A 27,025-nucleotide genomic window follows, 5' to 3' on the forward strand; every position below is an offset into this window, starting at 1 on the left:
GGGCAGAGCTTCACCATGTAGAATGACGATGACTCAAAATATACAGTCAATGCAACTAAGGAGTTCAACAGGAGGAAAAAATTGAAAATCTTAGACTGTACAAATCAAACTTCAGATGTAAATCAAATTGAGCATACATTGTATGTTGAAGAAAACAGAGAAGAACACCCCATAAATAAGATCTCAAAGAAGCTTCAGTAAAGCATCTCAAATGATTGCACAAATGTTTGGTTGAGCTCACTGGGTTACAGTCCTTAACACAATTATTGCCCCCGATGAGATATGCAACCAAATACTGACTTTTCATGTCTAGAATTTGCTTAAGGTGAAAGAGTTGTGAGAAAAATTAACAATTCCCGGTGGTCATTATTAATATGACAACTCTCTTCTCAAGGTACTGTACTGTACAGTATGTGATGGACGTAAATATTTCCCAAGATCTGTGCTCACTGAGTGTATTTAAAGGTAGTATAGCATCATGTCTGGCTCTTAGAAGGACAAGAAGGGCTCAAATTTGATTTATTTGCTGTTGCTTGAATAAAAACAAAGACAGAAGCCACTACTCCCTTAAAAATACTAAAATATTTCTACTTGTGATATTTGCAGTATAAAAAGTAGCCCATACTGAGTAGTATAAATTAATCTATGACATGTTATATTTTCAAATATATAACATTCCTCCATGGTTTTTTTTTATATTGTTTTATTGCCCTCCATAGTAAATGAAACACCTTTCAAATTTGTGTTGATGTCAAAAAATCAACTTTGATTACATGATGGTCTATGTGTAGAGCTTGTGTTTGGGCAGCACAGTGAATCTGGAATCCTTTAAGGATTTCAAAGTTATAATTATGCCAAAGCCATTTAAAATTAAAAGAGGGAATGAAATTAAAAGTGTGCAAAGCACAAAATACAGTATGTGAAGCGTACCACTGCTATGCAAGCAGTACAGAGGATCATTTCATTCCACCCAGACTCAAGAGTTCATGCTTCCCTTCCCCCACCACATCCTCCATTTCCTGCCTGCATCGAGCACAGTCTTTAAACCCAGCCAGTCCATACTGTGCTTGTTTGGGTCTAGAGACTCATGCACAGTCCCTAATCACCCCTGTTATGAAAGTTATGATTTACTGTATTCTTGTCAAAAAATGAACCAGAACAAAAGAGAACGTCATGATGTAAACACAGCTTCTTTTCTTTTGGCAGATTGTTATAGAGAATATAACCTCTTTAAAATACTGGCAGCTTCAAAGGGAAACTGCAATGCTATTTTTATATTTTGGGGTTAGAAAGAATCAGTATTGATCAGTGCATTCCCAATACACAATAACTTGTAAAATCTCTTAATTTTCATTACAAAAATGGACAACATGTCCAGGTATGTGCAGCACCATATTTTTTTATTCAGAACCAGGCAACAAAACTTCCAGTGACGTGAAGCAGTCTGATTACAATTTAAACAAGTATCACGTCACAGTTTGTAGGAACTCTCTCTCTTGCCCAAGGAGAGACAAGGGGTTTGCAACAGCATGGCATCCTACAGCACTTTCACAAAGGTCACAATTTTGTGTTTCATTTAAAATTTGTAAAACTTTTCTATACCATCAATTAATTTGTCTTGTTACCGAGATTTAATGACTGGTCTGAGAAATTGGGACGCAGTTGCCCTTTGAATGCCCTTTATGAGCTTTATAATTCCCAGAACATCTTCTGTTGGGACTCTTAAAGATCTCTGAGAAAACATGTTGGTAAAAAGAGCCACAGATCTATAGAGAGCTTTGTTATTGTGCCATTAGTATTTAAGAAGCCACCCTGTTTTATTTTGTATTGTTACTTTGGTTAGAAATTCGTAAATACTTTTACAGTTAATGTAGGTACAGTATTTCATCCTAATGTCCAAAGCTTAAGGTAATTTGTTACATAACTTACTGTAAAATCCTCTTGGTTTTTTATATAACAAGGAATACAATAAAATCTAAATTGAATGGTTTTTCAAGTTGAAAGATCTTTTAATCTCTACCTGTATCTCTAGACATTGGTATTTCAAATGTTATTTTTTTTATTGGTTGCTAGGCACTATAATAGCCGTGCCCATTATTCCATATGTGAGTAAGTGTAAGAGGATTATACACAGAAGGGTGGCCAAAAATCCCAGGTGTATTATGAAACTCACTGTACAGTACAAAGTCACCTTTTAATTAATACCAATACTGTACCATCTTTAAACAGTTTTTTTTTAATTATTTTACTTTTCACTGTGGAATAACTAAAAAAGATCAACAGAATTAGGCTGCAAAGTATACTGTCCATACATAATTACACTAAAAGAGTGAGGGTTTTCTCAGAATAATGTTAAATACACACTTTTCTGCAAAGTAAAGCCCAGACATCACACTACAGGGTGAAACTGCTGGGAATTGTATTGCAGGAGGATGTACATGGGATTAAATACTGATTTGAGACATAAATCAGGCTTCTGCTTTAAAATGAAATTGTAAACCATCATTACCCACCAGCCACTGCTGTATTTTTCTTTAGGCTAGTTCAGTGATGTTCGTACAGTGCCCTCCAAAAGTACCAAGGAAGCAAAGACAAGTGCAGTACTATATAGTTTGTTTTTCTTAGGTAATTATTTGTGAATGGATACATTCCAATTATATTAGAACAAAAACATACCTTTTGTTCAACACAATGATTTCAAGTGACCAGAAATATTAAGGCACATTCAATTTAAGTAGATTTCAGAGTGTGAAACTCAGTATTTGGTTGCATATCCCTTTGATAATCAAATATAAAATGATAATAAGCTTATAAGTTACTCGAGAAGTACTCAAGCTGGTGCCATGTCTAACTTATTTTCTAAGATCTTCCACCTGTATCAATTAGCTATAACACCACTCCTTTTATTAAAAAAATGATAATAAATACCATTATAAAATAAGGTAAAAGAAAACAGTATTTTATTATTTTTAATATTATTCTTCATAGCCTTACAACATTATCAAAGGATCAATTATCGCCCCTTTTGACATATCAAATGGAATGTAGGGAAAATGATTTGTTAAGAAGAAAAATTATCAAATGAAGTTTGTAGATAGATTTCCAGTGTACAACTAGAGTTCAAATGATTCTCCTTTAGCTAAAACAGATTTTAAGACTATAGTTTTTAAAGCTTCTGGTAAGATACATTGGAAGGTTTAAGAATATAATAAAGACAATAAGGAGGGAATATGGAAATGCTATCTTTGTAGCTTGAAGAGGCCCTGGAGTTCTACAAGTCAAAAGACAGACATGCCCAAATTAATTACAGTAGAAGTTGACTGACTTAACTTCTGTTAATTACAAAATAACTGCATTACAATACTGAATCTCTTAGTTTAGCATGTATTGTGAGTCAAAATATTTTTTAAACATCCATTACATTTCTTTCAGTGTTTGACATGGGAATGCAAACTGTTGTCAGACAAGATCAAATTTAAAATATTAAATTGGCACATTCGTACACCTGATTTACTCATGAATCATGTGGATTGTAGTTGGAAAGCCCATTTTTTCCTCATATGAACACTGATTACACACATCCCAGTCATGTACTGTACTTGTTTACATATACAAACTAATTACAAGACAGATAAGATTATAAGCACAACACAATATATTAAGAAAATAATTCACAATGGTACATTGGCTTTGTTGTGTAAAGATATCATTTGTTTTCTTTTCTCAAAAAAAAGTGAAGTATTTGACATCTACTGCTTTAGCAACCCAATATTTAGTCCACTGCAGACTATTACCCTGAGTAAATCCTAAGAAGGTAGGACTATGAGATAAAATGAAGATTTTAACACTGATGTATGCTGCTATACCATTTCACCTTTTTTACTGGTCAAACATAATGAAGGGTATAGAGAATTGAGCTGCAATAGCAGTGCAATGGCTGACATGCAGAATTTCAATTGGGGCCCATAGTAATTGAAAACAGCCGTATTTCACTACTAAAAACACAGAAACATTTTCTTTACATAACAACATACCTGTAAATGTGTTTTATCTAGTCCTTTAACCATAATTACGAACCAAATATGAAAGTAAAGAGATGAGAAACTTAATGGTTTTTGGGTATGCTGATTCTGAGAAAAAAACACCCATCACAAACCCATAGAGGACTGTTTATCCTGCTGTTCTGGCCTCCACAGGTCTTTTGGCTCATATCAATTAAACACCTACTGTAATTAATCTTAAGTACAGGCCTGTCAGTAAATGTGCGGAAACATAATCTGGAAGAGCAGAAGATGGAATTAAGGGGCATTATGTATATTTATAATTAACATACACATGTACGTATACCACAACACACTTCCTGATCATTTATACAGTATGACTGATCACTGGGTATTTTTTTAGGGTATGGATTTTATGAGCTCTAATGCTATATTCCTTCTCATGATCATAGTACCAAAAACTCTATTTGGATGAACACGCAATGCCTAGAGCATTTCAATTTAAATACATAAAAATCCTAGTTATTTATGATGTGAGTGTGGAAACTTTAGTATGCCTAAAATCTATCTCTAAAATGTTTGGCATTTATCATACTACCCGTAACTGTTTATTGCAAGAGAATACAACCATGTGCAAATTTGGATTCTACAATCATGAGTCAGGGTAACCGTCATAACCAGTTAGAAGGCAAAGTAAAATAAAACATGAAACTTTTTAAACTTAAAAAACTCTAAAATATGTGCAAAGTAGCACATATAAACATCTGTCCGTGGCTTAACACACTCCAGAAATTCATGGAAATAATCTACATCCAATATTTATCTTTCTTCCTAAAAATACTATAAACATAACTTCCCAGATTACTGAATTTACCCTTGGAAAGGTTCAATGTAATACAGTTACTTGTGTAGTGATGTTAAAATGATCCCTTTATATAATAAATGTGATATGAGTAGGGGTGGAGATGGCTCCTGACTTCAGGGTTTTTTCCATACTAATTTCTTGAATTTCATGAATACATTCTGACTTAGAATTTCAACCAATATAGTTCCTATCAAAAGTGCAGGATACTTTCCAATTCAATTTCTAATACCTATAATGTTATTTCCCATACTGAACACAATGATAATGTTTGGCAACCACCAAAAGATGAAAAGGCAGCTCCTGTTACTACAACATTCCAATTATTTATTTGCCTATACTTAATATTTTGTCTTTAAATCACTCTCATTAAGGTCATAACTTCCAGATATTTGGTGTTGTCTGTGGTTCATAGTCAAGGAAACTGAGATTAGTAATATCAAAATTCAAAATAATCAAAAACAAAAGAAACGAAACTTCCACAATGAAGCCACTAGGAGTATTAGTAACAAAGATGACAACAGAGAACTTTTACGTCTTGCTCGAATGAATCAGGGTTTGTAAAGCACACAGAACCCTCCAACAGTAGAGCTGGAAATGCTGAAAGCAGACACCAAAATGAAGCCTATAACCTAACATTAAAATCTGATTACAATCTCTCAGTCTGTCCAATGTGGAAATTTGAACTCCCTCAGTGTTCATCAACTTAAGGTCGCTAAAGACATTATTACTTTTACTATGTCAGAGTCATGTATAATTAACCTGAATTGTCTATGTAAAATGCTCACACAGAAGGCAACCATAAATTATTTAAAGGGAATCTAATTGTGAGCAGTTTTCTTTGTTCCCAAAATATACAATTACATAGCATATTAGAAATGCCGGTGTAATGTTGCATTTTACATTAAAATGCTTAAAGTCTTGTGCCAGTATTACTGTTATTGTGATGTCACATCTATAGCAGTTATAGCTTCATCTGCCCAGAAAGGATGCAGTCAAAGATGGTTTGAGTTAGAGCAACATAACATTTCTTAGACTCGTCTAAGAAATATAGTGGGTCTGTTACACTTGAAGGATTGTATCCACTCTGCACTAATCGAAACTTCTGTTGTTTCAAAGTCCCAGTCACCTCCATTAACTCCTGCAAAGAATAAAAATCTGTATCAGAAAGATGTAAAAAGAAAATCATGAATTTAACACCGATAGCACATGGTACATGGTAAATAAACAAATGGTAAATTCTAAAACCAACTACAGTACATGTTTACTGGAAAAATCTAATTTAAGGAAGTTTCACTAGCAAGGATAAAAGAAAATGTGTTATTCATTGACTTAATACCGAAAAACAACTTCAGTGCATACTATTTCTAATTATTTTAAACACATTACCAATAAACGGAAACATCAAATGTTTTTTGATGCAGTTATTTTCATGAATGAAGAATGTTGGTGTTTACAAACCAATTTTTTTGTTTTGTCAAATACTTTACCTGAATTCTAATGAACCGTGGTCGAGCATAGTTTGGTAAGTGTTTCACTACGTGTTCGTACAGCCTTCCCCCATCAAAACTGAAGCCAGGCCTTAAAATGATAGCTGCCATTCCTGTTTTGCCTTCATGACCTGTAGAAAAAAACAGCCATTTTCTGCAATTCAGTTTTCCTAAATGTTCCTTACAACAGGTTTTACCTCCATTGAAGAGCAGTAATCCAGATTTATCCTAATCCTAAATGTGCGTCAGATAAGCTTCAGAAAAGTAGGTTTTACCTTATGTTTTAGAAATTATTGTTATGTGTTTGGGATATCTGGCACACAGTGGTATCTGCATTGCTTGCTAGAAAGGGGTATCTTTTGTTACTCACACCCATATATTACCAATCTATCGCCTTCACAACTCAAGATAATCTAGAAAGACAGCAGACCCAACTGAACAGCAACCAAATAATTACAAAATATTTGGAACTGTATATTCCCTGAGCTGATGAGCAAACTCCTATAACCAACAGTGTACTTAAATGGGGAGAATCTCCTCAAGAACAGGAGAGGGTAGAAGACAGAAAGAGTATCAGAGAGACTGGAGCGAAAAGGTTTCCAATCTCCACCACTGGAGTTTTCACTGATGGCCCAGAATCTTTTCAGTATTGGGCATTAAAGGGAATACGTATAAATGTAAGGAAAGAAACTGTATTTTTCATATTTGTAGAAATATATCATTGCATTTTCAGGTCTAACAGGCAAATATATTTATCTGGATGCATTTTTGTATAGACCCATAGACCAATGACTCTAGCCTTTTAGCAACAGGTTAGATCGCAGGTTCATTAATGGGGGATTGCTTATTTTATCAAAGTAGGTGTCCTTCTTCTTACAAGGATTTAAGACTATTACCGAGTACAGTAGGGTTTTCAGGGTTATTCAGTAGTAATTCAGTATGCAAAGGCTGGATTTGTTGGGCTCGGGAATTCACTCAAATTGTACATAGTAGCCTGCAAATACTATCCGTCCATCATTTACCTACAGACACTTCATGTTAAGGAGAGTCACAACTTGCCTTCACAGAACACACACACAAGAACAATTTAGAGATACCAGTTACCCTAATCAGCATGCCTTTAGATGGCTGGAGGAAACTGAAGCACCTGGTGAAAAGCCCATATAAACATGGGAGGACATACAAATATAAGGCATTCCTGTCTAATTATTTATCCTGTATGGCACTCATTGTAATAAGCATGGAATGGCAGAAGTAACAGAGTTTTAAGGACATCTCTGAGGAACCAATACTCCTCTGATTGTATCTGAATATCAGCAGAAGTATTTGCATATTTAGAAATCATTTTAATCACCCCTCTGAACAAAGTTTTCCAAAATCAACAACAGGCAAAATGATATAGTGTTCTTGCTTACAACACCTGACAATGGAGGAAAAATGACTTAGAACTTCTGGTTTTGGTCACAATGTCTCAAAATTGATATTGCTTCTTCAAACGTTTATAACCTTTTCAGTCCTGAACAAAGTAAAAACTCTTCAAAATAGTTTAATGAAGTTAATGAAGTTAAAACCTTAACAGTACCTTCAAAAAGCCACCCCAATATACTTCTTCAGAATCAGCAGTTATAAATAATCAAGAGGCACTTCTTTATGTGAACAGGTTTGGGAGAAGAGCACAATTTAACTATGCTACTGAAACTGAAACCCTGATGCCTTTCAGAAACCAGTGGGACGAGACCCTTGGGTTAATAATAAGCTACCAGTTACCAAATGGGCTAGATAGGCCTCCTTTTGTTTGGAACCATTCTGGGTTACTTACAGTATGATCTTATGAAAAGGATTTTGGCTTTTATAAAAAATGCGACATTACCTGGAACTTCAACACCATACACATTTGCCTCTTGTATAAAGTCCATCCATCCAAGAAAGTCAGCTACTTCAATAGTCGCAACATTTTCTCCTTTCCAGCTAAAAATGATATTAGAAAAATATTATGGAATTCTTCAACAAACTGCATTTTTTCCTACAGTACAATAAGACCATTCCATAATGCAAAATGTGAATACGTCTAACCTTTAAAATCAGATGTCTATGTTTACAAAGTACATGCCATAATGTTTTTTATAACATTGTGTATATTAAATAAATATGTATATGTTTAACAATACAATAAAACTGTACAGTGCAGTACATAAGTATTTGGACAGTGACACAATTTGTGCTGTTTTGGCTCTGTACTCCAGCACATTGGATTTGAAATGAAAAAATGATTATGAGGTTAAGGTGCAGAATGTCAGCTTTAATTCGAGGGCATTTACGTCTATATTGGTGAACCATATAAAAATCACAGCTCTTTTTATACATAGTTACATAGTCCCCCCCCCCCCATTTCAAGGGACCAAAAGTAAATATTTTCTTGCCAATTAATAATCTTTTTAATTTTGTACCGGAATGTGTCTCCAATTCTGTCTTTGAAGTAAATGAAGTTTTCATGGTCCTCTGCCAACAGGTCTCCAGTGTTAAAATAGACGTCTCCTTTCCTGAAGACATCCCTTAGCAGCTTTTTTTCTGTGAGATTCTTGTTGCCAACATAACCAAAAAATGGGCTTTTTGAGTTTATCTGGGACAGGAGGAGTCCAGTCTCACCTACACAAAAACAAAAACATGGGAATGTTCACTAATAGCATGTCAATTAATGTACCAAGTATGTCTTTGAACTGTGGGATGAAACTGGAGCACCTGGAGGAAACCCATGCAAACACAGAGAGAAGCTGAAAAGTTCCACACAGACCTCACCCCAGGTCTGGAATTTAAACCCATGCCACGTAACAGTATGTTATGCACAAACCAATTGTTTGAGTAATACAGTAAGTCTTACTTCAACACCACTTTGTCCAACTCAAATGTAATTACACATAAAAGCATAAACTGAAACAAATTTCAGTCGCACAAGAAAGCTTTGTCTACAAGCAATCATACGCAGTCCACACATATCCAAGCTAACACACACTCTAGAATCTTCCAGTAATCTCCAGCATTCCTAAACCACTGCACACTCACTCAGCCTTGTGTACACTGTTATCGCGAGAAGTTCAGTGAAGTCGCAATTGCCTTTTTTGTACTTTTAGTTTATACAGTTTTCAGGTATCCATATTTATTATATAACGTTAGCTTTCTCCAACATATATTTGTTTAATAGAGGAACGTAACCCCCCCGTGTTGAAAAAGGGTGTTCTGTACTATGATTGTACTATAGCTAGGGAAATATGGATCACTGGTTAGATTTCTAAACACAGTGCCATGGGATCAAGACCCTAGTACACACTTTGCTGCTGTACATCCTTGAGAAAGGTTCCATTCAGCAAACTTATTTCAGTAACAGGCATATGCAGAACTCGTTTTATTGCTTAATTTTAAAATTACACAATGTATTCGCTTAATGTATTAATGTCAGGATTTGGTTTGTAGCACAGTAATGAACAGTAGATAAAAGGTCACAACAGTTTATAAAAGATTATTTTTTTCCCTGATACCTTTTCTCATATTCTTTAATACCCTTGTACAGAAATGTATTTTCTTACCGTTCTTGACATGTTCACAAAAGCCCTGCTCATTTCGTACAGGTTCATCATTCTCTAGATCATACTTCACCAATTCGTACTGAAAAAACAACTAGAATACAGAAGAAACTATTAGACAGAGTTTGAAGTTTATTTACTGATATACTGTAGACAAAAACTTGCCTCTATCAAAAGGAAACTTGGAAACTTGAACCATTCTTTCTTTTTTGTAAACTGAATTAGAGAATCCTTAACAGGTTTAAAAAAAATCACAAAATCTGAATTATTGTATTTACTGTAAGTACCTGACTTTCTTTATACTGGAACCAGTTCATCTATTTAAAATATAAATTTGTATTAACATTGTACCCATTTCAAGCCTGAATAGAAAAATGCTTTCAGTAGAAATGTCTTGACTGGTACCACAATTTGTTCTTTAGAAGTAATTCAGTATGCGACATCACAAATATCGCATCACTGTCTAAAATATAAAACTGACAAGCTGACACCTGCTATATCCACCAGGGGGCTCACTGAAACCACAAAATCCACCTCATCCCTAATTCTTCATCGCCAATGTGTCAAGGCTGTAGAAACATAAGACACCCACTCAAAGAGTGCTTTCTATCGTGTGTGAAATGTGTCTAATACTTTAAAGTTCAGAACTTCCTAACAACACTGCTTCGTGTCAAATAGGTTTATTATTATTATTTTATATATTTTATAAATCTGACACAGATTTTCCATTCACTAATTACAACAGAACTAAATAAAGAGCGTGAGTATTTTTATGCTCGATTCAGGACAATCAGCACATATGATCAATTATGAATCCTGAACAATTCTAAACCAAATAAAGTGTTTTTTTTCCATGTTACAATTAACATGTGATGACCATTCACTCTTCCTATCTTTTGGTACAAATTTAATGTGTTTCTGATTTCAGTCATTTTCCTTTAGAAAGCTAAGTATAAATAAGATAAAAATAACCCAATGCCCTAGTCCTGCAAGTGCCACCATGCCTCCCAAATTAAGAACTTCAGCAGCAATAATCCAGAAGTAGTCGACCCTGGCACTTCATTCCATTGCAATTCTGAATTACAGTTAATCCTAAATTACCAAAGTGTTCATCAGCATCAGGGTTAATTAAGCGAGTAAGCTTCAATTCATTAATTTATTGAAAGGCTCAAAGGCCTACAATAACAGGGAAAGAAGTTCCAAAGGTGGCTACATGTGCAGTAGTTCATGGGAATGCATAGATAATTTCTCCCGCTAAAAGCACATAATTTTCAATCTAGATCAAGACAGATGTGATCTAATGTGAGAAGCAGCCCTTGAATCATTAAGATACAACAGGTAATAGTAAGCGAGTGAGACCAACATCTTCCAATGTCACTGCTAAGAGAACAGTGCTCTTCCAAAAATGTTTTAACCTACAAATTTCCACTTCCTACACACCTGTGACTAATTAGCTTGTCGTTGTGGTCACTTTTAATTAAAAACTTATGGTATGACACGGGATGTGCTCGGCAGGTAGGTGGATATAGAGTGATGCGTTGCCTCGGCAACCACAACTGAGAGGAGTGAGTGCCGAAGAGCGTCAGCTGTGGAAGCACTTCAAGGGTAGGCTGAATACTTCCAAGAGCGGACACCAAGTCAAGATGTCAGTCCTGCGGTGCAGTGCCTACCACATGAAATCAGGTCTCCCATGTACTGAGGCTCAGCGGTGAGAGGGCTGGGTGTGAGGAACCGTGAACAAAGAGCTCAGCGAGATGAGAGACCTTAATCCGGATTTCAAGGGAGACTGAATGGGGTAGTGGCATGGGCAAGTTGGAGACTGGGCCTGAGAGTCTGCGAGCCAAGAGCCCAGAGGTTTCTGACTATGTGTGCCACATGTCTTGATTTCAACGAGAGGGCCAGGTACATCACCACTCTCAGAGGAGAGGGCGTAGAAAGTTAGAAACAAGAGTGTTCCCCAGCAGGCTGAAAGGGGTGTGTCCAGATGAATGCATACATCTGTTCAAGTCAATGCCAGCCACAACCCCCGTGGCATCGCACACTTTAAAGCAAAAAGGTAGATAGGTCTGAACTTGTTTCTTTGTTCATTCTGTTTGTTATTTAGCAACAACAGCATACATCACTACTGGAATATGAAAGTACATGTTTTCAACAAAAGGAGATTTTCTTTTATGTAATCTTTATTTAGCTATAAAATAAATCCACACTGAACAAACATCAGTATGTCCAGAATTCAGCCAGAATCCTGACATGGTCTTGCAAGTGACCACATTACACCTGTCCAGGAGCCACTGCACTGGCTTCCTATGAGGCTACTTTGTCGACTTCAAAATACTCATGCTCACCTATCCTCAGTATGCGTCTCTAATCTCCTGTCTGTCCCCCAAGCCAGTCTACGCTCAATGGGTGACAGGGTCTTCTCCTGTCAATCCACCCATTTCTTAGCCACTTCATCCAATCCAAGTTGGCAGGGGAGATGAAGCCACAAGAAATGGGTGCAAGGCAGGATACACCCTTGACGGGACACCAGTTCATCGCAGGGCATAAACAGACACAGACACGCAAACACTCACAACAGTTCACCTAACAAATATCTCTTTGGGCTGTATGAAGAAACTGGGGTCAGAAATACAGGTAGGCTTTAAATGTAATTGTGTTCATAGATGTTGTAAGTGTCATATTAAGAAGAGAAAGAAGAATGTTCAGCCAAAGGTTAAGCAGACTCAAAAAGTTGAGCAAGCTTAACAGAACACTGTACTGTGTACTTCAAAATATTTTATTAGCACTTATCAAAATGCTGGCATACACAATCCTTCATCAGGACTTGAGTGTCATACTAAAATTCAGGCACATTTTTTAATCCAAGTGTTAAAAAAGCATGTATCAAAACCAAAAAGGTGTCAGTCCATATATTCACAAATTCAGAAGCTATTTTTTTACTGTGCTTCTTTTTTTTCAAACCATAGCTATACATAAATGATAAATGAAGACTACCCAATATGTTCTTTAACCTGCGCTTAAAAAGAATAATTAAGTAATGATTAAGTAGTTCAGTAGACTATTATGTAGTAGTGCCCAACAGTATTTGGCCTCCCCATAGCCATGGAATCCTCTGCTTTCTTTTTAATGCAATAGGCTTTTCATCTCTTGGGTAGCCCTAGAAAAAATACAGCGATCCTTAAGGACTAAGAACAATATTGAGAATGAGAAACTGGAGCAAGCATAGCTTACTTCTGTGCTCTCTCCATTGTCTGTTGCGCACAAAAGGCAATGACACTGCAAAGCTCATCTAGATCCCTTAATTCCAGCACTCTGGACCGAATGCAACTCTTTCAATTCATTAAGTAAAACCTGAAATATTATCACATTGACTTTTCACCTAGTTCTTTTTCTTTTCAGATTTGGGCACAGAAGCACAGTCTGTGCCTCTTAATTACATTCATCTGTTCACAAGACTTCAAGTGAATGAAATACAGTACAAACTAAACCTACTGACCATTTTTCCTAAACATAAGCTTCATGAAGATATCGCATTTAAATCCATTCTGTGATTGTGTCTAATAAACTATTTTTGTAATCCATAAATGTGGGATGATGACAATTTAAGAATGTTAAAAATACGCTAAAATTATGTTGTGAATATTACTGAAGAGACAGGCTTATAGTCATGCATTATAATCTCTCAACATTATTGCTAAGTTGCCAATTACCAGTAAAACAGATTTAAAAAATGACATTGCTGATTAATTCTAATACATTAAAGTGCTCTTCATTATCACACAAAAGAGAAATAATAACGATACTGTTTACTGTTTACTGTTTACTGTTTACTAATGATGGCTTTAACCAAACCAACTCGCATTCAAAAAGTAACAAAAAAGCATTGTAAACAGTGTGTATAGAGAAATTTAAATTTCATCCAGTAAATGTGAAAGAAAATCACAACAATCCTGTGGAACAGATTCTCAACCAGGTGTCACAGGTGTGGTGCATACGATACCTCACCACATTGGTAGGAGTGGGAAAAAATAAAAATAAATTTCAATACTCAGTAATAACTGCTGTCACTTGACTTATAAGGGAAGCTGTACCTCTAAACCTGTATAAAGCACTGTTTTGTCAGACACCAAATAGTTTGCAACTGTCGGAGAGCAGCAATGGAAAAATTACACTGAAAGCCTCAGTAAATCAAGTAAACTGGGATCTCTAAACATGCAAAACATTATTTTGTTGTGTTTACAACAAGTCACCTTAACATTGTATTAAAAACACAGTATCCAGAGTGATCTTTTACTAACACAAAGATCTACAGTACTTAAGCATGAAGTACTTTTAACCATTACTGGGTAATGATGCAAAAACAGCAGAATGTTTCAGAACGTATGTTGGGTAAACATATGTTAGGTAATCTTTAAAAACCTTCAAGATTAAGGGTATAAAACCTTCTGTTATTTTCAAAACAGAAAAAAAGTATATTTTGAATGTGTTAGATGAATATGAGGTATCCTGTTTCATTGATTTTCATTACATTACAATCCCTGAATCACCTTCTCATCTCTCTGTCATCATATTTGCTGTTCTTTGACAGATTTCCACCCAAATAATAAATATGGATCATTACACCAAATCAAAGTGTTAATCAAAATACGACAGTGATTACAATAAAATCATTATTGTTAAAAAAATGGCCCTACAAATATTCTCATTTATTGTATCAGCTGCAGCAGAACAGGACTCACCTTGTAAAAGAAATTGGAACGACCAATAGCTCCTATTTTCCCAGTGTGGTTCATAAAGCAAACATTTCCTTCAGTTGAACCATATAGCTCACACATCTTAATGTTCCCAAAGCGATCAAGAAACTCCTCCCAAATATCCTGCCGCATTCCATTCCCAACAGCCATGCGAACTTTGTGGTCTTTCTCACCTTCTTTCTGTTAAAGCAAAAAATACAGGGGAATTTTAAAATCAACACATTTCTGCTTTTCAAACTTCAGGTAAGAGATACACCATACCTTTTACCACCGGTAAGGGTAAAAGGTCCTTTTAACTGTATGCTGTTCTAAATTAACCCCACATAAACTCAAAAAAATTCCACAACAATTAGACTTCTGAATTAGACGTGACTCCAACATACTGTATGTCGGATTTGGCTTTAAAATGAAGACGAAGACTTGTGACTTGTGATGGAAGCCACTCAGAGGTGAACAATCATTTTGAAAGATCTACAAAGCTCAGTGGCTGAGAGTGGAGGAAAGGTGCATCAGTAAACTATATCGAGAGCTCTGTATAACACTGGCCTGTATGGGTGGGATGAAACCATTACGCAAAAAGAACCACCTCAAAGCCCTTCTGGAGTTTGCCAGACAGCACGAGAATGACCCAGCCAAGGTTTTGGAAAAAGGTTCTGTGGTCAGACCAAGATAGAGCTTCTTGGCCAAAATTCAAATATCCATGTGTAGCACAAACATAACACTGCCTATACCCAAGGAAAAAACATCTCTTCATATGAAGTATCATGCTGCAGAGATCCTTGTCATCAGCAGGGACTGGGAATCATGTTAGAAATGAAGGAAAAATGGATGTAGAAAGGGAAATACTGCGAGGGAACATGTTTAAGTCTGCTAAAAATTGATTTGGAAATTAAGGTCCACAAGTGCTGTCCAATAACCCTGAATAAATTTGCCAAGAGCAAAGGGTGAACATCAATCCATGTGAGCATGTGAGCTGGCAATATACTTATTAGAAATATACTTAAATACTTATTGGAAATGGATGTGTAAGTACCATCCGTAATCCAGAAACATTTGAAAACTTTTAAGGGTTTGAAGACTTTTGCAAGACACTGGAAATACAGGAGGAGACATACAGGAAATGAAGGAGAAAGAAGAAGGGAGTGAACAACATGGATAAGAAACATCAATGGGCTATAAGAATAACAAGCAGATTCTGCCCAAGCAATATGCAGTGTGAAAGAGTACTGAAGTCTTAACATTATTACAAGAGAGCTTTCTGTCTTATTTTAGGACATTCTTATTTTTGAAATGTTGAGATCTTTTGGCTAAAAGCATTTCTTTAACATCAGTGATGCATGGCTATAACAGGGAAAATGGTTGATTTGTTTTGTATTGTCTAAGTTTGGGCCTGGTTACTCTCCAACACCAGAAATGTGCCAATGAATAAAAGGACATGCATGCCATATAACACTGTTATTTCCCATACATGCATTTCATGTTTTTGTGTTATACGTTTAATCAGGTTATCTTTATCTTTTTCATAATGATTTGACTTAAGCTCCACCTCCAAATGATACCAAGGTCAATGACCGCATGGAATAGATGTACCCTTTAATATCTGGACTGATCTTGGAAAGTTTACACAGTACACATTTCACTCAGTACACACATTAGAAAGAAATATCTAGAACAAAAACAGGAATATTGATTTTTTTTGTCTTTCTTCAAAAGTCAGTTTATTAAGTTGTAACACACCTAGGATGTAAAGTTCTCTTTAGGATCCATTAAGTAAGATGCAGGTTTTACTTTTTTTTGTCCTGTTAAGGCATTGAAGTAGCATAGTTTTTATATTATAGGGACAGAATACTGAATTTTCTAGATCTGTATTAAGTAGTGCAGTTTCTAGATCTGTAGTAAGTAGGCCTCTGGAACACAAGGATTGTAAATGACTGTATTTTGGTGTCACGGTTGTACAGTTGTCTTTACCTAATTTATTACAGAGTTGTGCTGTATTTTGTTAGTTATGATTAGTTATACAATGATCCCACTATTTTATATACTTACTGTTTTAAGGGTATAAAAATGAAAATAATCTAAATGAGGTACTGTATTTAAAACTATATTGTAAAGCCTGAGAATAAGGTCCTTAATTTATATTCCACATTTTTGCAAGAAAACTATGATTGTTTACGAATATGATTCTTTACAGTTTATGTTTACATGAGAATTAAATGAAGCGTCATGCAAGCAATTTACTATTAAGTACTTATCTGCATTTATAGCCTTCTAAATGCATGTAAGCAAGCTGATAGGTTTGACCTGTCTCCACTCACTGTAGCAAAGAATGTGTTGTTTGTGAATTACCCCTTTGTCATTCACTTGATTGGTTTTTAATTACCCAAGGAACACTGTACCACTGTGGAGAAACTGGAGAGTATTATTCAGTCATTGAACACATCTACTGTAAGTTCTAAAATAATAAGGCCATTATTTTTTATATTCATATACTTTATGATCTATAAAAACAACAGAATAAGAAGACATGGCTTTCTAATAGGCTTTGCTGTTTGAGGTTCTTAAATCTAAACCAGGGATCTGTAGTTTCAGGTCCCACTCATGTAAGTTACTTCATGCTGATTGTTCCAATGCTATTTATATAGATTTAAATCATAATACTGTTAATAGTGCTGATAATTTTTATTATTAATGTTGCTACTGTATATTGTGGATTTATTGTCTCTATTTCATTGAAAATTCAACGGGTAATAATTAGCCAATTCCTTATCTCCACTGTATTCCAGAACCACAGTACATGCTGTAGGTCTCTCATGTAATTCTAACAGTGAGGGAGGGAGAGTGAACGAAACAAAGAGATCTTTGAGCTGGGGGGCTTGATTTTCTGTTCTGTACCCATAAAGGAAGATGGGCAGCTTTGCATTGCAACAAAAGCCTGTTTGATTACACAGTCTTGAAATAAGAACAATTTAGCTTACTGTTGGCCAAGAATTCAATTAATGTTGTCTAGTACATTTGTATCTTGTTGTTGTTCAGAAATATTTCTATAGGCAGACATGTTGAGTTACATATACTCAACAGGCTTTGAGTTACTTTAATTTAACAGGGAAAATACATATACTGTGACAATTATATATGAATACATAACAGGACTGTTAATAATGTTTCCTTTAAGTCTGAAAAATGTCCACAGTAGGAGATGATTCAAAGTTTACTTAACCTTAATGTTCTATTTAGACTATGTGAAACGTTCCAGCACATTTTTAATCTAAAATCAGTATATTTGCAGTTATTTTATACTTCTCTATCAGCAAATCAGGTCTGAAGTTTATTTTTCTTAAATGTACTGCATGACTGCAGTTAACTTGCATTTGGTTTTATACGTATTGCCGAAGTTACCCAATACATTATGAATGACTGTTTTTGAAAACAAAGCTCAAGACAGTCTGTTCTAAAAGAAATCCGTGTACATAACCAAGAAAATGAAGGGCATGGCAAACGTGACAGCCTGCTGCCACTTAGTGACATTGCTTCATTGATTCAAAATCTCTTTCCAATCTTTTCAATCAATTTATCAGCTGCACTGCTGAATGATTTTAGTCTCTTTTCACAATGCGTTACACAATCATCATACAAAACTGAGCTCCTGTGATAGCACAATATAGAGCATAATCGATTCAAATGAACAAATCTGAGAACGTCAGACTAAAGGGAAGGCAGCGCATTCTATAAAGACACCGAAGAAATATGTTCTTAATAAGAACGTATAAAAAATAAGATAGACTAAGATTACCTGTTAAGAACAAAATCATACATGTCAAGCTTGCAGTGACTGCAAGATGTGAAGCACCATCTAACTTTAAGGATATCATGTGGCAAAATGCCTTAGCAGGTGGGAATGTTACAGGAATTTGTGTGCAGGTCCTCATTCGGCCCATGTGATATCGGGGCTGTAGAAGTTACCCAGGCTGTTGTACAACTGGGGATTCCTAATTAGGTGGGTACAAAATAAAAAATAGAAGGAGATTACATATTGATAAGAAAATGGGGTGGGAAGAAAGTTCTGGGACTTAGTGTTCCCAAGATAACAGTATCAGTCGATAATCCTTAAGAAGAGAAAGACAAATTCATCCAATTTCTAACCGCTTTTCTCCAATACAGAGTCATGGGGAAGCCAGAGCCTATCCCGGCAAGCAATGGGCACAAGGCCACAATTAAAGAAAAATATTAAATAAAATTATAAGTATAATAAAAATTGAACAAGCACATCACGAAGATGTATACTGAGAATCTTCTACTAAAAATCTCTTAGCAGACCTTTGTTCCTAATAAGCATAGTGTCACGGACGTCCAAAGGGACTAACCGTGGGGAGTAGGAGAGGGGAAAAAGACCCATATGCGTAGCGGCGAGACGGGAAAAAGGCCCGGGCTCATTAGTGCAAAGAGTTCAGGAATGTCGTATAGAAACCTATGCCCTCAGGAAGCGAACGTGGGGCGCCCTGGTGCTAGGCGGGTCTCAGGACATCCGAACATCAATGCTAAGCGAGGACAGAGTGCAAGACCCGGAAATATATAGCCCAAGGAAGAGAGGGAACAGGAAGGACAGCAGACCGGAAACTAGGGACAGGACAGGGAAGGAGCGCCCTCTGCCTGCAGAGGGCGTGACACATAATTTTCATTTTGGTTATAGAGCTGCCCTCTTGTACACTTTTTTAAATATACTGTATATGCATTTTTATTTTTGTTCTCTGTTTCCAATGGTGAGTTTGAAGTCATTAGTTGGGGGTATCAGCGAAATGATATGAAAACCTTACTTGCAGGAATACAGAAAATTAAACTTAAACCCTATAAATATATTCAATGTCTACAATTTTCTGCCAGACAAACGTGAGGAGCAGCAAAAAAGTAATGGTACCTTAGGCTGATTGCACAGATAGCGACAGAGCTCTCCAATATACTGGAACAAGGTTACATTGTACTTCTTACAGTCACTCCAGAACTGAGAAGCTGAGAATTTCTTCTTCAGGATGCATGTAGCTCCTGTTGAATACAAGTAGAAAAGATCAATATCAAACAAAAAGAGACTTTAGTTAAGAAAGAAGTAAAAACCACTACATACTATATATTACATTGTGGGTTAAAAAGCACTTTGTTATATATATACTGATGGAAAAAAGAAATGCAACATTTTCTGGAATGAGAATACTATAGTTATACAGTAGCTTATGTTCTTTCACAAAAAGTCAATTTGTTTTAAGCCCCCTGACCAGCAATACAGCTTGTGCAGTGAGGCATTACAACTTGCCAATCACACAAAAGCTTGTTAGGTGCACTTTTACCCAACGAGGTCCAGGTGGAACAATGCCTGATCAGGTCATCTTTAAAAAGGCCTTAATTCAAAGCTTAGGTCCCTGCAAGAAGAAGGCCACACAGTCAATTTTCTGTGCATTCCATAATGCCAGACACTATGGAGTAAGTCACTCCACTGTGTCCCGACTGCAGAGAAGGTTTCAGCTGACCAGCAGGACAGATGACCGTCCAAGATCTGGTCACCCTTGAGTGGCCACACCAGAGCAGGACCAACACATCAGACTGTTTCAGATCTGTCACCCGTACTGCTGCTGAAACTAGCGGTAGACACAATGCCCGCATCAGTGACAGGACAGTGAGGCTCCATGTTGCTGGACTTAGAGCAAGGCGACCTGTCAGAGGCCCTCTGCTCACACCTCCTAGACGTAACAACCGACTGGCCTGGGCCAGACAGAGGCTGCAATGGACTCGTCAGCAGTGGCATCAGGTCCTCTTCACGGATGAGTCACTCTTCAGCCTGTTCCACGCAGACCAGAGGGCCAGAGTGTGGAGGAGGAGGTGTTGCATTTCTTTTTTCCTTCAGTATATGTACACACACTGTTAACATCAATAATCTTGAACTTTATCCTACTTAATACTTTCTTCATTTTAAAAAAAACTAAACAAAACAATGTAGGCAATAAGTCAGATGCTTTCAATTTCACATTAACAATTTGTCTCAGATTAACTCATTCATGGTTGTCTAGAAATAAACATCACTATAACTGGGATTTAGTAATATGAAGTGTATGCTGAATAGTCGTCATTAGCAGATAAATTAATTTGTGAGGCACATCTGGAACAAAGTCATTTCAAAGCCTAGTTTTTGACCAAGTATTATAAATGCTTTACCTCTTACATAAGCCTGACTCAAATGTATTTTCCATTTTTCTGTTCACTCACTGAGGTTAAAAGCCAAAGATCTGTTGTGTAATCAAACTTTAATATTCACATTTACTTTTAGTTAGAGAAATGAAATTAATGGATGTCTGCCACTTAACCAAGTGATAATAAATTTCAAAATTCAATGGACAATTTCCTCTTGTGAATTTTCAAGAGAAAAGTGGAGCAGAGTGAAAAACCTTGACAAAGTAAAAAACATACTGGCAAACTATATTGAACTAAGAGCCTGCATTGTGACATAAATTAATAAAAACATATCTGCAGTGTGGACACTGTATAATTAAGTGCCTTTGTTGAATACACATTTCCAGGATGATTAAATATGTGAATCTAAGTTTCTTGCTCTTTTAAAAAACTAAATTCTGAATACAGTTTCAAAGTCAGGTTTGCGATAGAATGGTAAATATCAGTAATGCAAAGAAACTAAACTAAGGTGAAATCATCAATATTCCTGTGAAATAACTACATCACAATTACACAGTAAACTCTGCAAATGATAAAAAAATCATACATTTTATACTGTGTATGCTGTGTCAGAGAAAATGAGTTACATTTTTCACATCTGCAGATAAAATAGTGTAGCTTTCTGTTTCTTTCAAAAGTTGTCTTTTCAAAATGCTTCAGTTTCAAACACTACATTAACAACTTTTGTTTCTTCCATACGAATTTCCAAAATGACCTCATAAAATTGTTTGCTTCTATATACTGGTGTGTTAACATTGCTGATTGGCAATTAGTCTGGGAATGTAAATTTCAGCATTGTTCACCATTTGAATAACTTCAATTTCAATTTCTTAAAACTGCAAATGATCATAAGAAAGTCCTCTCTTCATTTGTAATATTTTAAACTAAATAGTGGTACAGGGCAAAATCACAAATAAAAAAAACAAAGACTATATAACAAATAGTAAATTCCAATGTGTGTAACAAAACAAATACCACTAACAGTTCTGTTAACAAAACCATTGAACCATACCCAATTCTATGGTCCCACCAATGCCAAGAAGAGATGCTGCACTGTGATACAGTGGAAGGGGAATGTATATGATGTCATCCTTAGTAGCACCATAAGCCCAAAATCCTGCACATGCCTTTAGTGATTGAAGGTGGGTAATAACAGCTGCCTTCGGGAGTCCTGAAATGTCACAGAAAAATTGAACATTTTAAGATAGTTTTTCCCCCAATAAGAAACTGAGCATTTAGGGGAATGTTCACTCATTTCAAATGCTTCAGTATTCTACCCTTCAACTACTTGGTGATCAGCTCATCCAAAAGGCTGGCCTGTGCCTCAGACATCTGCTAACACAGAAGACACATTGGCTGGTAACCGAAGATAATAGAAAAAAAACACACGCCATTTACTAAATGACCATTTTAACTTTATTACTACAAACGAAAGGCTACAAACTAGAGTAGGCTATTTGGCCTATCTAGCTTGTTTGGTTGCCAGTAACTAATGAATCCAGGGGTCACATCCAACTGTTTCTGGAAAAAGGCCAGAGTATCCACTTCAACAACATGGCTGGGTAGCTTGTTCCAGACTCCCACAACCTTTTGTATCATGCATGTCCCGAAGATGGTCAATGGACTGCATTTGTCGCTGCCCTTGAGGATTTTCTAAAAAGCTGAATCACATCCACGCCGTCTCTGTCTAAAACATTCTACTGTTTGGCTTTTCAGTGCAGGACAATACTTCAAGCCTGTGTATGTATCCAGTTGCTCACCTCAAGACTGATTCCAGAGCAGAAATCTATACATATATATTTATAACATGGTGACCACAATGTTTCAGAGTATTTTTAACTGTGAATGCACTTACTAGTGCATTGTATAATTTTAACATCACATATTTTTATTTAAATTCTTCCACCTTTTATTTTTAGCTTAATTGTCAGGTGCTATATTTCCCTTTACTTTAGTTTTATTGGCTCTATTACTATCATTATAAACTACTTTAGCATTCCGGTAATATACTATACTCTTCTCAATTATTTTTCTCCTTAATATAAATTAACTGTAAACTGCCAGTAAATTATTTTCAAATTAAACCAATTTTTATTTTTTATGCAGTACATACTGTACAACAATGCTTCATAACAGTGAATGTTTATATATGGAAATGCAACACAATGTGACATTATCCACATTATTATGGCTACTCCAGCAAGGACACTATTTGTGTTTACAGTGAAGTGAACGAAGGAAAATGAGCACACTTCTACTTTATTTCCAAATACAGCTGGCAAGGCACTGGTTAAGGTAATGATTTGGCAGATCATCTTTTGAGGGGTGTTTCACATCTTAAACCACAGACAGCCTAATGTCAAAGTTCTACAAGATTCACCCATTCCTTCTTTTATCAGATATTTTGTGTTTCAGTGTTCTTCTCATTTATGCAATCAGAAATAATATTTTTTATCTTATTGCAAGCCAGGTGGCGATACTCGAGCCACTCACCTGTGGTACCTGAAGTAAAAATATACAATGTAGGTGACTTCACAGAAGAAGCAGCACGGAGATGTGCTGGAACTGGTCCATCTGGGGCAATGTCTACCTTGTCCAGCAAGGTTTCCACTCCAGGCCTCTGACTCTCTCTCCCCAACACCCAAATGCTAATATGATCTTCCTGTAGATTTGGAAGTATGTCATCCAACTTGTCTATCAAGTCTGTAAAATAAGTTGGTTTCAGTGCAATGAAAGAGACAAAAAACTTCTGCTATAATACTGCAATTAATTAGTTAATACACCAATGCTACATCCTTAAAAGTTTAAATTTAAGAAACTGTGAAGCTTTTGCATCAATAAATCAATAAAGGCAGCAGTAATATCTCCTTACAAAGGTTCCAAAGGTAAAGCTATGGTTGCTGCTGGTAGAGTCTTAGTGGGACCAGCAGGGTGAGCATGCCCTACTGTGTATGTGGGTCCTTATTCATCTGTATAGAGGTGGGGACTATACTGTAATAAAGGTGTCATTTTGTCAGATGAGACATAAAACAAATGACTTTACTAGAAAACAGTTGGGGTGTTACCCTGTTGTCCTGGCCAAAATATCCCCCCTGGCCTTTACCAATCATGGCCTCCAAACAACCCCCATCAATGAACTGGCTTTATCACTCTGTTCTCCTCCCCACTGAAAGCTGATATGTGGAGAGTGTACTGGTGCACTTTGGCTATCCTTGCATCATCCAGTTGGCGAACAGATCACAATATTTTTAAACATTGTCAGCATTGTGATACTGTATCAAGCAAGTTAATTCCTTCTGAAGAATAAAGGAACTGTATTCCTGTGTAATGAATAAAACTTAAGCAGAACGTTGTATAGTTTCCAAAACTAGACTGTTGGTTAGTAATAACCTGTCCAATGTAAGAAAAAAGCTCGTTTGGCAAATTTAATCTTCAGAGGTCGCTTACAGTTGTTTTTAGATTTTAGAATCCACCTTTGTATTCTGTATTTAGCTTTGTAGATGCATTGATTTTAAGTCAAAATATAACATCTTGCAGTTTGCATACTGGAATACACCATGTGGCTAAAATATTAAGTATTTATTGGAGACAATAAATAGGAGTGATGCAAATGATTTGCAGGGTTAGTATTATTCAGTTTATCGGATTATATTATTTTAAAACTCATAAATTGTCTTAGTAAGCCAACTGTACATTACTTTGAGTAACTGCACTCCTTACGTTGTACTACATTCTATGATTTAAACAGTTACTTTATTACTGTCAAATCATACAATGCTGATTTAATTTTCAACAGATGGAATACAATAGATGCCCCTAAAATAACGGCTGGATTTCATGTCTGTTGACAATTGTAAGGGTGGCCATCATTTTACCAGAATACAGAAATCTGTGTCAGTTCTCCGTGCCATTAACCAGAACCACTGATTGAGGTGAAGCAACAGCGGTGAGGAGGACATGACAGCCCCCATTGGCTATGGCTTCTCTACTTTCAGACACATAACAACTGTTTTACAGAGAGGTTATATTGGGGGAAATCGAGATGGCACCTCCATACCAATATAGGACTTTGAGCCTTCCAATAAGTACTGAATTGAAACTTAATTGCTTAAACCCAGGTGTAAATGGCCACTTTGATTTAAGGGTTAGCTGGAAGAAAGACCTGAAACAGAATTCTGGTACCTACCGCTTGTTTATACGCTAATACCATGGATTTGTTAAATGTGTACGGTATTATGAGCAGAAATACTAAAGGACAGCTTTAATACAGAAACATAAATGTGTGAAACTACAAAACACGAAGACACGCTCAAGGGATTTGCAATGTTTAAGAAATAATTTAACCATTCTGGAAGAATAGAATACGATCTTAAATCCCATGGAACTTTTGCTCGGTTTTTATAGTATAATAGAATACTTTTCATAACCTCTTGGAAAGGCGTCAGGTAAATTACAATTGCTCGAACTACTGCTTTGACAGAGTTTTACATATATGTCAGCTATATGTAAAACAATATAGCACAAATAAAACTAAAACAAGCCCAGGTCGATTTATTAAACGAGGTACGCAAAGAGGTGTTATATGCTATTGTGTCGTTATTCGTCTGTCACTCTTAGCCTCGTACTGTACCTTTAAGATAACAGGGCACTAAGAAAGCATGTGTAAGACGCATGTGGGTGGAACAAAAATTTTACTACATTTAAGACATTTACTGTGAAAATGACCAGTATCTTTTACTTTTAATCATCGAGCACGTTATGCTGCGTTTATAAAAAGATATTGCACAATACATTTAAGAATAAATCCAAATAGGCTTTCATTAATGCAAATAAAAACAAAGTAGAGCATTATGTACTGATGAAGAACTGTGATACTTCCTACGGTACTGTAAAAACAATGTATTTTTTACCTGCCCCAACAACGAGAACCTTAGCTCCACAGCTGATGAAACAATGCAGAAGCGATTTAGATTTTAAGTTGGTGTTCAGAAAAGCCACGGCACATCCCAGTTTGCAGAATCCGAACCACACAGAGATAAAATCGGGCTCATTGTTCATTAAAAGGGCTACGGTATCTCCCTTCTTCACGATTCCCAGAGTCTTGAATACTTGAGCCACTTTGTTGCTTCTTGAATTCACATCTTTGTACGTGTAAACGTCTCCTTCGTAGATGATAAACGGCTTGTTGGGGATCTTCTCGGCTTGTTGCATGAACTTGTCCATCACAGTGAAGACTTTCGATGTCTTCTTGTATAACTCTAGGATTACACCGCACCTCGCGACCTTCGTTAAATAAAAAAAGTCTTTCCAAAAATACGGAAATGTATGCTTTTGGATGAAGTGAAAGGCAACTAAGCCTGCTATCAATGCTGTCATCCACTCTAGAAGCATTTCTGTTGTTGGCAACAACTTACACTACAGAACGATCCTATAACGGTATGAGACGAGAGGCAAATGCAACCCACAAACAAGCACAAGCGGTAGCCACTTTTAGACGACAGTTAAAGTTTTCCCTATGCTCATATTACCGTAAGAGATCGATAACCATGAACTAAAAAAACTAGTTATGTGAACCTACGAACTCCCGAATCATGTGACTTTGTCATGTTGTACAACAACTATCAGTGGGAGTGTCTACACATACTGAACCTCTTTCCGCGCACAGCTTTAACAAGAGTCTCAGTGTCACATTGTTTCCTTTGCATAATCGAATTATGTATGGAGATAATTGCATTAAACACACCAATCATGCAGTAAAAATACCATTCTTCAATTTTTGCCGGGCTTTACCGTGTAAACGAGCTGCTTCTGAAAATGATTGATTTTCACTGGAATCTGAATTACGTCAGATCAAAACTTTGAAAGCAACTGGGCGTAGTTATCAGTAACTGCTCTATCGGGAATATGCTGTTAAGTGAGTTGTAAACTGCCTCTCAAAGAAACGTTGGGGATGCATTAAGTGATTTCTTGTAGTTGTTTCGCTCCAGACGTGTATCCTTTGTCAGATAATATAAATAAATACAGTTAAATGAAGTCAAAATTAAATTCGTGGGGAGAAAATTTATTTAAATTAGTAAATCAATTTAGGAAATGCGGTGTACTGTTTTGGAAGTACAAAAACAATAAG

General features: G+C 36.2%; 1 protein-coding gene across 1 annotated transcript; it reads right to left on the minus strand.

Annotated features, from left to right (window-relative positions):
- Positions 1 to 1,383: 1,383 nt before the first annotated feature.
- slc27a6 (solute carrier family 27 member 6) lies at positions 1,384 to 26,488 on the minus strand. Its single transcript, XM_006626836.3, has 10 exons — positions 25,809 to 26,488; positions 23,392 to 23,601; positions 21,911 to 22,069; positions 19,598 to 19,722; positions 14,671 to 14,865; positions 9,935 to 10,025; positions 8,801 to 8,999; positions 8,224 to 8,321; positions 6,354 to 6,484; positions 1,384 to 6,004 (listed from the first exon to the last, which is right to left on the minus strand). The coding sequence occupies exons 1-10, from the start codon at positions 26,287 to 26,289 to the stop codon at positions 5,828 to 5,830; spliced, it is 1,866 nt and encodes a 621-aa protein (XP_006626899.2). The 5' UTR covers positions 26,290 to 26,488; the 3' UTR covers positions 1,384 to 5,827.
- Positions 26,489 to 27,025: the final 537 nt, after the last annotated feature.

The sequence above is a fragment of the Lepisosteus oculatus genome, chromosome 3, assembly GCF_040954835.1.
Source record: "Lepisosteus oculatus isolate fLepOcu1 chromosome 3, fLepOcu1.hap2, whole genome shotgun sequence".
In the NCBI taxonomy this organism is placed as follows: domain Eukaryota; kingdom Metazoa; phylum Chordata; class Actinopteri; order Semionotiformes; family Lepisosteidae; genus Lepisosteus; species Lepisosteus oculatus.